This window comes from Sebastes umbrosus, chromosome 16 (genome assembly GCF_015220745.1).
Source record: "Sebastes umbrosus isolate fSebUmb1 chromosome 16, fSebUmb1.pri, whole genome shotgun sequence".
In the NCBI taxonomy this organism is placed as follows: Eukaryota; Metazoa; Chordata; class Actinopteri; order Perciformes; family Sebastidae; genus Sebastes; species Sebastes umbrosus.
The window spans coordinates 25,605,688-25,616,626 of NC_051284.1; the positions used below are offsets into that span (position 1 = coordinate 25,605,688).

General features: G+C 39.7%; 1 protein-coding gene across 1 annotated transcript; it reads left to right on the top strand.

Moving 5' to 3' along the window:
- The first annotated feature begins 916 nt into the window (after positions 1-916).
- On the top strand, positions 917-10,827 carry sav1 (salvador family WW domain containing protein 1). The gene is made up of 5 exons (XM_037746393.1): positions 917-1,314; positions 3,513-4,079; positions 6,899-7,169; positions 7,375-7,530; positions 9,224-10,827. The coding sequence occupies exons 1-5, from the start codon at positions 1,221-1,223 to the stop codon at positions 9,435-9,437; spliced, it is 1,302 nt and encodes a 433-aa protein (XP_037602321.1). The 5' UTR covers positions 917-1,220; the 3' UTR covers positions 9,438-10,827.
- The last annotated feature ends 112 nt before the right edge of the window (positions 10,828-10,939 follow it).

The following is a 10,939-nucleotide window of genomic DNA, read 5'->3' on the forward strand; positions in this document are numbered from 1 at the left end:
TTTTAAATATAATTTATAATGTGTATTGACAGCTATAGTTACTATTTTGTTACTACATTTCAGAAGTAGAAATTGTACTTTTTACTACATTACATTTGCTTTTTACACCCAGCTCCAACTTGATCATCTACAACATTAAAGTTCTGTTTACATTTAAATACTTGAACAATAATGATGTAAAAATATTTATTATTGCCAATATTTCTATTTTATGTTACTTTATACTTCTGCTCGACTACATTTCAAAAGTAAAGATTTTACTTTTTATTCCACTACATTTTTCACTGTATTATTTAAGTACCATCCACAACGTTAAAGTTCTGTTTACATTAACAAAAATTATAAATGACAAAAAAAAAGAATATATATATATATATATATATATATATATATATAAAATAAATGCATGAACAATTATGATGTAAATATGTGTAATGATGTAAAAAACAATTTACATCAATAACAATAAATAAATACAATACAAAAACACAGTACTATATAGGTATATATATATTGATGCTTCTATTAGATTCTGTTTCAAATATTTATGTTCTTTTACTTATGTGACATTTTCAGGATTCAGGATTTTTACTCCTAATTAACTTGTTTTTTCAGTGTGGTATTACCACTTTTGCTCAGAGGGTCAATTTCTAAGGAATGAATTTAGAGTCAAAACACATGAACATATGTGTCACTTTAAAATATATAGTATAAGTAGAATTAAGTATATTTTTCAATGTGATATTGCCAATTTGACTACTTTTTTCACTTTTGCAAAACTATTTATCTTTTAAGTGCAAAGGTTGGATCTCATATTCTCATTTTAGAGTTAAAACACATGAACATATGTGTCACTTTATGCATCAGTTGTGTGTCATGTCTATGAATGAGCTCAGTCAGTTGTCAGCAGTATATCAGTGTGTGAGCTCGGTGGGCAGGACCAGAGGACTGTTCACAGTAACCGATCCCAGAGACAGAGAGGAGGACCAGCGGTGGGAGTGGAGCTCAGCTCAGAGTTACTGGACCTCTGGAGGAAAACACTCATCCAGTAGAGCAGCTCAGGTTAGCTGCTGGCTAACTTAGCTGCTGGTTAATCTAACGCTGTAAAACATGTTCACCTCTCCGCGGGTCGGTTCCAGAGAGAGATGACTGAGGACTGATGACGGATGACGGATGACGGTAGTTGTTGATGTTTCCACCGAGCAGCCTTGAGTTGAGTTATGCTCTCACGAAAGAAAAGTAAAAACGAAGCGTCGAAACCAGCCGAGGTCCACGGGAAGTATGTGAAGAAGGAAACGTCTCCGCTCCTCAGAAGTAAGAGCAACAAGTCAGCCTAGAGTTAGCCTGCGAGCTCAGAGCTCAGAGTTAGCATCAGTTAGCCAAGTTAGCTCAGAGTTAGCATCAGTTAGCTCAGAGTTAGCATCAGTTAGCTCAGAGTTAGCATCAGTTAGCTCAGAGTTAGCATCAGTTAGCATCAGTTAGCTCAGAGTTAGCATCAGTTAACATCAGTTAGCCTGCTAGCTCAGAGTTAGCATCAGTTAGCTCAGAGTTAGCATCAGTTAGCCAAGTTAGCTCAGAGTTAGCATCAGTTAGCTCAGAGTTAGCATCAGTTAGCCAAGTTAGCTCAGAGTTAGCCAAGTTAGCTCAGAGTTAGCATCAGTTAGCTCAGAGTTAGCATCAGTTAGCCAAGTTAGCTCAGAGTTAGCTCAAAGTTAGCATCAGTTAACATCAGTTAGCCTGCTAGCTCAGAGTTAGCATCAGTTAGCTCAGAGTTAACATCAGTTAGCCTGCTAGCTCAGAGTTAGCATCAGTTAGCTCAGAGTTAGCATCAGTTAGCTCAGAGTTAGCATCAGTTAGCCTTAACTTTACAGTAACTTTACTGCCAATAAGTAGCAAGCTATTAATAACAAACAGGCTGGAGTGAATGTGTGGAAACATAATGACACATTAATGTGTTTAATAATCTTGTAAACAACTTTTTAATCGCGTTTTTGTACACTGTAAACAAATGCTCATCAAATCATCATCATCTAGCTGCATTAACGTCAGCTGAAGTGTCAGAGGAGAGTTGAGAGTTAACAGTCACTACTCATACTGACAGCAAGAATACAAAACTACTAACTGAAAGAAGTGTTTGGCTTCTTATTTACTTTATTTGTAACTGTTTCCTGACGCTATACTGAGTGGACTGGTTCACTAAAAGTCAGATTTGTTGCTAGTAAGCTTATATTCGTCCACTGGTAGTAGTTAAATGAATGTTGTCATCTGTTGTTGACTTGTTAAATTGTCCTCTGATGTTAAATAGACTGTAACTAAAGAAAAAGTGCCTTTTAACTGACATGTAATTTATGTTATATCGTTAGTGGCTTACCCATTAGTATTAGTACTTTGTACTTCTTAGCAGTGGTGGAAGCAGTACAAGAACATTTACTACAAGTAGCAATACTATGCTGTAAAATACTAGATTGAAAGTAAAGGTCCTGCATTCAAAACTATACATAAGTAATTAAAAGTATGCAAGTATTATCAGCAAGATGAACTGAAGTATTAAATAAAAGTTCTTATGCAGACATAGCATGCTTTTTATCTGTTCAAAATGTACCTTAAAGGAAGATTTGTCAAGTATTTAATACTCTTATTAACATGAGTGGGCAAATATGTTTGTTTTATGCAAAAGTGTGTATATATTTATTATTGGAAATTAATTACCAACACAAAACAATGACGAATATTGTCCAGAAACCCTCACAGGTACTGCATTTAGCATAAAGAAATATGCCTAAATCATAACATGGCAAACTGCAGCCCAACAGGCAACAACAGCTGTCAGTGTGTCAGTGTGCTGACTTGACTATGACTTGCCCCAAACTGCATGTGATTATCATAAAGTGGGCATGTTTGTAAAGGGGAGACTATTTTCATTCACATATCTTGAGGTCAGAGGTCAAGGGACCCTTTTGAAAATGGCCATGTCAGTTTTTCCTCACCAAAATTTGGCGCAAGTTTGGAGCGTAATTTATCCTCCTTCGCGACACAATAGTATGACATGGTTGGTACCAATGGATTCCTTAGGTTTTGTAGTTTCATATGACACCAGTATCGTCACTTTAGCTCTAATACTAGCTTTAAAACTGTGCCCGCTACAACCTAAAAAATACAAGTTGCTTTAATGTGTGAAAGAAAGTAGTGGTGTTAAAACAAATTTGCATTAACGCATTATTTTCATGTTAACTTTGACATCCCTATTATATAGACGTTTTAATATTGTTCAAGTTGGAGCTAATTTTAACTACTTTATCGTATGTACTGTTGAGTGGTTAAACCTTCACTATAACAATAAATTATATTATATTACATCGTTTATTTTATATGTTAAAATTTTATGTGCAAGTACCTTCAAACTGTAAATACACTTATTCAAGTACTAACTTGTATCTTACATTCCTTCACAGCCTATTGGAACTCCTACTGTGTTATTGTATTGACTGATATTGATGTTTACCTGGTTACAGATCTTATGCCCTCATTCATCCGTCATGGACCCACTATTCCACGACGCACAGAGGTCCCTCTGCCAGATATGGGGCCCTCTGCCTACCCTGTGGCGCCCACCCGGGAGCCTGTGGTGTCCCGCAACAAGAGTTTTCTCCGCGCCCCCGTGCAGAGGCCTCCTCACGAGGTGGCCCGCAGAGAGAGCCACCGAATGTCAGCACCTCCATACCTGCCTCGCAGTCTGGGAGACCTGCCCCACGAGTACGGCGGCTCCTCACAGTCCTTCCTCACAGACGTGAGCCCCATGTCTGAGAACGGAGACGCTGCCCGGTATTACTACCCCTCTGAACCTTACTTTGACAACCAGCAGCAGCAGCAGCAGCAGCAGCAGCAGCAGCAGCACCAACAACACCAACAGCAGCAGCAGCAGCAACAGCAGCAGCATCAGCAGCAGCAGCAGCAGCGCCAGCCCAGGAGGGTCCCGGACCGCTTTCCTGAGGACTATAGATACTATGAGCACAATGAACACAACTTCCAAAGAGTTCCACGACAACACACTCCCCCAGCTCCAAGCAGACCCCCTTCAGGTAAACATGAAATGTGTTTTGACACTCACTTTTTACAGCATTGGTTTAGATATTTCTTATTTTATAGGAAAGTAAACAAGGGGCATTGACAAGAAAATTAAAGCAAAGAAAGAGCTCAAAATGTGACAAAAATCAGGAATTGCATTCTTGACTGTACACGTGGTTTTGGAAAGAACATGGCAGGCAGTCATAGTCTCTTGAGGGACTTAAACGGCATGGCTTTTTTTGCCAAATTCTGAGACATGAAAGTGGAGCAGTCGTGTTTGAGGATGAGTGAAATCACACCAGCAAATCTGAAACTTTTCAGATGTGTCTTTTGGGCAAAATGTCGAGAAAACATTGCCAACTTTGGGCTTCCAAGAAAATGTTAGAAGCTGTATGATTGCTGTTTTGAAATGTCAAAGTATTATGGATTGGTTTTGGACCATACATAGGCCACTGTGAAAGGAATGCAAGCCCTTTGGTTGTCACTGAAGAGCTCAAAAGAGCAATTTCATTTTTCCTGAGGGATTAAATATTTTTTAAATGACTGCTCTACATTGTAAACATTAGTATGATGCAAGTGTGTAATTTCCATGAGATTAAATGTTTAAGGGGTCGCAGGAATTTTCCAACCCGACTCCAAACGATAGAGAACCTTTTATTATGTGGCTGACTTGTCAGCGTTGTGTATATGGTTTAGTATTATGTCAGGCCCGCCTATCGCATATAACAGAGCCTTGTTTGGAGTGAAGTTAAACAAGCATTAGGGGCTCTGCATTTTTCACCTCTATGTTTGCTGAATCTCTCTGTCAGCAAACTAGCAATTTGCAGACCGCCCCCAGTCAAATGTCTGCTTCAGACTGCTGACTTATGAATCATCTGTGTACGTAGGTACTGTTTGCTTTATAGTTACACTGCACACGTAAGGTTAATGCCCTGAGTGGTAAGCAGAGTTGTTTTGAAGGAGTCACAATCAGCTGACGGTTCCTTTTTTAACAGGAACGGCATTATTTGGTACTGTAAATATTCAAATTTTCACAAAAATGGCATTAAAGGAAATAAGACGCATTTTGAAACTATACCATATATATATATATATATATATATATTTGTTGTAGGGCTGAACAATTTAGAAAAATATGTAATGCGATTATTTTGACTGATATGATTTACGATATTAGAGGAAATGATCATTTTTACATCATTATTCTCATTTTCAGTGAAAAACATGATTTTTGCGGGGCTCTATAGCAAACAAAAATATTTTCTTATGTCTGTAGTATATTATGTTTATGCAAGGACATCTCTGCTGAATGACACGATTTAATTTAAAATGGTATTTTAACACATATTTCGCCTTTAACAAATATTGCGCCTCCTGCGATTTGAATATTGCAGTAGGCCATATTGTGATAAAATTTAGATTAATTGTGCAGCCGTAATTTGTAGTTCTTTTTATATTTATTTTTCATTTGAAAATCTGGCAATTTATTATTTATTTTGAGTAGAAATGGGGGAACATTTGCTGATAATCAATGTAAAAAATATTGGTAAAACGGTATTATTAACACTATTTGACAATGTGTAGTTTTACCATTTGATGGTCTTTTTCCTTTTATTTTCTATTACTGGAAACATTTTTAAAAGATGTGCTCATTGCAAAAGTACCCTAGTTTCTGGAAACAGCATATATTACTTCAACTTTTGGATGGATGCAGGGAAACCAAAAATGTAACACTGATCTGGTCCTGTCTTCAGAAAAACAAATCTGGGTATTTTCCAGGAAAACGAGTTGGTTCAGATTTAGAATCAGTGAACCGTATTAAGAATGTTTTATTGTCAAATCTGTTGTTGGTGATTCATACTTTTGGTGTTCTCTGACTCTATTTCTATGAGGTGACCTACTTAATTTCTTTAGCACCACTACTGCATCACCAGTTGTACATATAGTAGTCTACTACTCTCGACTGTGTCCCGTGAAATTCCTGTAATGCATTGAGCTTTAGGTCTGCAGTGAGCGTGGCTCTCTGCCATTTTTCTGAGGAAAAGGGCAGAGATGATGATGATGAGGTGGAGGAGGAAGAGGAGGAGTGCATTTCTGCAGAGCGCTCGCACATTCCGTCCCTTCACTCAGCAGCTGGCAAAGAGCTCCGGCTCTGCTGCTGTCACTCTCGTGCAGAATTTATCAGATTGTAGCCGCCATTTTACTCAGATACTTCATTCCGCCGCACATTCTGCAGTGTTTTCAACCCTTTCTGGATTCCTACCAGAGTCGTGATTGCTCTCACTCATCCACACAGCTGTTGGCTCAACATTCCTCGCTGACATAATTCACCAATAAAAGTACAGGACCTGTTGAATGAACGCACTGTGCTGGCTGCTCTTACGGGTAGTGTTTGGGAGTTCAGTGGTTTGTTCTCTTCCGGTGAAAGCTCCAGTGTGTGTGTCTGGCCATGCAGATATCTCTGCCTTCCTGTCCAAACCTAACAACACTCCCATTTCCTACCATTCATCAAATGATGTTGGTCAGAATAAGATGCTCCGTCACAACAGAGTCAGGGATCAAGCACTCCCATCCACAATCATTTCAATACTTGAAGTAGTGATTGCATTCCTCTCTTGTCCCGGTCTATGTTCAGTCACATCCGAATGACCTTTTGTAAATGCTCTCCTTTAAACGACATTTTCCCACACATGCTGTTTTTAAGAAAATTCCCCACATATTTTTTCTTTCCCAGCGGCGCTGTTAGCTGGCAGCTGCTCCGCTGCTGTATGTTTGGTCAGACATCTCTCCATCTCCCTCTAGGTTTCTAAAAAGAAATGTTTGTTTTCCTCAGGCATAGGTCGAATACAGGCCAAGTCCCTTGGGAACCTCTCCAATCTAACGGGAGAGGACATCCCCCTTCCGGGCGGCTGGACCGTTGACTGGACCATCCGTGGCAGGAAGTACTACATCGACCACAACACGAACACTACACACTGGAGCCACCCTCTGGAGAGGGAGGGGCTCCCTCCGGGCTGGGAGAAGGTGGAGTCGGCTGAGTTTGGGGTCTACTACGTGGATCACATCAACAAGAGGGCGCAGTATCGACACCCCTGTGCTCCGAGGTACGTCATCAGAGTGTGAAAGAGAAAGATGTTGGGTTTTTATAAATATGCATTTTTCTCACTTCCATTTATTTTTTTGTCTTTTGATCCCTTCCTCACAGCCCTTAATGCTCTGGGTGACCGGGATTATCAGCACAGTCTTTTGAGTTGTCCAAAGTGGTTTCACGATAACGTATAAATACTATATGAACTCTGTCTGTTCCAGTGTGCCCCGCTATGATCAGCCTCCACCGTTACCACCTCCTGTGACCTATCAGCCACGTCCTGTAGATAGGAACCAGCCCGTGCTGGTGCCAGCTAACCCGTACCACACAGCGGAGATCCCAGACTGGCTGCAGGTTTACGCCCGCGCCCCTCTCAAGTGAGTATTTCCTTAGTTATTCATCCTCACTGATTTATCATTTGGTCGATAAAATGGTGAAAAATTCCCACTACAATTTCCTGAAGGCCAACATTAGGTCTTTAAGTTGCTTATTTTCACAGTAACTCTTGACTGTTTTCGACAATTATTAAACATTTTAAGCTTCACATAGGTTATATTTATGAGGCCTGTAATTCATACAATAGGCCTTTTTTCACACCAGACATTTCGACTTGTCATAGAAAAAGACAGGTGTTACTAATAACATTAACATTAGTAGTCATGGCAAGCACTACTAGAGACCATCTTGCGATGGGATCACACCAGCTGTGACGCCAAATCGGGCCAGGGATGTAAAGTGTTGGAGGGGCAATGGTCCCTTCCCCGATGCCTGCTTCCAGCGCTCTTGCTCGGACCACACCCATCTTCAAACTCTGCCTTCATTGTGATCTTAACTAGACACCTGTAAAGTTTCGTGACTGCATCTTGAACGGCTGTGACGCTATCGCAGTGACAAAATCTGTCAACAGATTATAAATATAAACCCCTGGCAAAGTACACTAAACCTCTTCTGTGGAAGTTCCTGCTAAAGTAGGTGTCTCCAGGACTACATTTTGTTATGATGAGTCACACACAGACTCACAAGGTGAAAACATTACCAGCGAAATACTGTCACATCTGATAAATACACCAGGTATGAGTAACAAACAGTACCCATTGGAGTTTTCATTTTTGGCAAATGCAGGTTTGTTTCTCTCCCAAATGCAAAGCACACCGTGTGTGTTCTTCGTCCTTAAACGTGTTGAATGCATTTCCTACTTCGTAAAACATTTGCAAAATCTTCATTTTTATTGTTGGGAACCTGCTTCCTTCTTTTCCTCCTATTTATTGGAATCTTTCTACCTTTGCCACCAAATTTTGATATGCGTTACCACCTCCTGAAGTCAGTTGAAATGTGTTTTATGGCGTGTGGCAGCATCCTTTTGTTGGTTTTAGGAGTACTACTAGACCGATGTATTGGCCAATATTAACTTATTGCAGAAATATTATGTCATCTAATGAATTAACAAGAAATTGAATAGAAGTCTATGAGAATATGACCCTACTTCTCACTTGAACATTGTAAACATGAGTTTATGGTCTCAATCACTAGTTTCAAGTCTTCTTCAATACAGCATGATGTTCATTCAGTAAATTATGGTCCCATTTAGAGTCAAATAGACCATAAAGCAGGGGATGCTTTAGGGCGCGGCTACCTTGTGATTGACAGGTCGCTACCACGGCGTCGTCCGGTCTGGTCGTAGATGTCTGTGTTTTAAAATTTGAACCCTTTGACCGTGTGTTTTAATCCATGAAAGTTTATTTTAACATTTTGGTCGCCTAAAAATGTCAGTGTTTGGTTGAACTTAGCTCCACCCTCTTGTGTCAAACTTGAAGCTTCAAAACAACAGTCCACAAACCAGTGGGTGACGTGACGGTGACTACGTCCACTTCTTATATAGTCTATGGTCACAATGGAGAAAAAAAACTAATCTAGGATCCGCATCAAGTGTTTAAAATATAATTTTTTAAACTACCAAAAATCGACATCAGTCGCGCTATAGTTGGTAGAATGAGAGGTATAAATAATAAAGGCCATCGTTGTCATGCAACACTTCACAAAGTACCATAAATATCTTCCCTTTTACATCAGGTATGACCACATCTTGAAGTGGGAGTTGTTCCAGCTGGCAGACTTGGACACATATCAGGGCATGCTGAAGCTGCTCTTCATGAAGGAGTTGGAACACATCGTCAAATCCTACGAGGCGTACCGGCAGGCGCTGCTGATGGAGGTGGAGGCTCGCAAACAGCGGCAGCAGTGGTACGCCCAGCAGCCCAACAAGAACTTCATTGGGAACATGTGATGTGTGTGTGTGTGTGTGCAGCGGGGACGTCTCGCTGCCACACCTCTCTGAGGTTTCCACAGTTTGGGAGCGGTCAGGGTTTCCTTTGAAATCATGATGGACTCTTAATTGCCTCTTTACCAAACACATCTGTGCCTTCGCTTGATCCAAATATATCAGCCAGGAAGTCAAGACGCACATTGGCGGAGGGGCCCAGTCCCCCCCCCCTCCCCCATGTGACACTCAATTTATGAATGACCATGTGACTGAAAAACACTCCCAATGAAGAAGAAGAATAATGTGCTACATCTGGGGAGACTGCTTGCGGTGCCGTTTACAGCCACTGCCCTAAAAAACTGAATTGCTGTATGGATTTCTGTTTTTACGACTGAGGAGAACGGAGTCTGAGAAACTACGGATATTTGTTCAAAAACATCCTGAGATTGTGCCTTTTTAATAAAATAAAACGCAGCAGTTTTTATACACCGGTCATTTTTTTCCCGTGGGAGGAAATGACAGGCAGCTTCTTCTAATTTGTTTCTATATGAAATACTTCTTTTTCCTTTTGCTTTGATACCCTCATAAACTGAAACCGCACTCTTTTACATTAAACAGAAAGTGTGCATTTTTCTCTTTTTTTTTTATGACATATCCTTTATAAGACAATCCACCAAAACTTTCACAGATATTTAAGTTTTGTTATGAAACACGTCTTTATTTAAAGACCTTTTTGTTGGATGAAGCATCATATTTGATGTTTGAGCATCTCGTGGCTCTTGGCATTACTGTAAGTCAGGAATATTCTTGTGTGTATAATGAAACATGAATAAGCTACTGGAACTTTATAAAACACTTCAGAAGACACACTAAGTTTGCCAAACAAGTGCAATTGAACTTCTTGTTTCGTACTTTTTGGATATTTCTCGCCTTGGTAATGCCTTATTTTTATGGACTGACACGTCTCTTCTGTGGAAGAAGTGCAGGTTCCTGGAAGCAAATTTTATTGATCGCTAATCAATCAGCCTAAGCCATCTTAAGATACTCAGAAATGTTTTTATGCTGGAGGTTTTGGTGCTAGCTTCCAATCAATTCACTCACTAAGGTGAAAAACATGTTTTTTTTTTACATTATTGCTTTACTTAAATCTATTTTCACAGTAAAATAAAGAAATAAAAGTGTTTAATGGGACCTGTTTATGAGAGCGATCACAAATCCAAACATTTCTGAATGTCCTAAAAGGCTGTCTGATGAGGTAACGGTGGAATAGGTTTGTAGAGAACCTCTCTTCACTATGCAAGAAGGTCTCATTATCACATCTTTTCAGAACGGTGTCATCAGTTTGTACATACCTGATTTTATGGATTGCAAATACAGGACATAAGCAATAAAGTCTGCAGTGAAGAAAAATACACTTGTTGTTGCCTCTTGCTGTCTGTTCACTTTCACACTGAGCCTCAAACAGACAATGTTGAGACTTTTCTATTGTGAAACTGAAAAATATTGTTTGAAAACACTTTATCTAC

Coding starts and splice junctions, on each gene's coding strand:
- sav1 (XM_037746393.1), top strand. CDS start 1,221: ATGCTCTCACGAAAGAAAAGTAAAAACGAAGCGTCGAAACCAGCCGAG. Junction 4,080..6,898: donor TCCAAGCAGACCCCCTTCAG/GTAAACATGAAA, acceptor TGTTTTCCTCAG/GCATAGGTCGAATACAGGCC. Junction 7,531..9,223: donor TACGCCCGCGCCCCTCTCAA/GTGAGTATTTCC, acceptor CTTTTACATCAG/GTATGACCACATCTTGAAGT.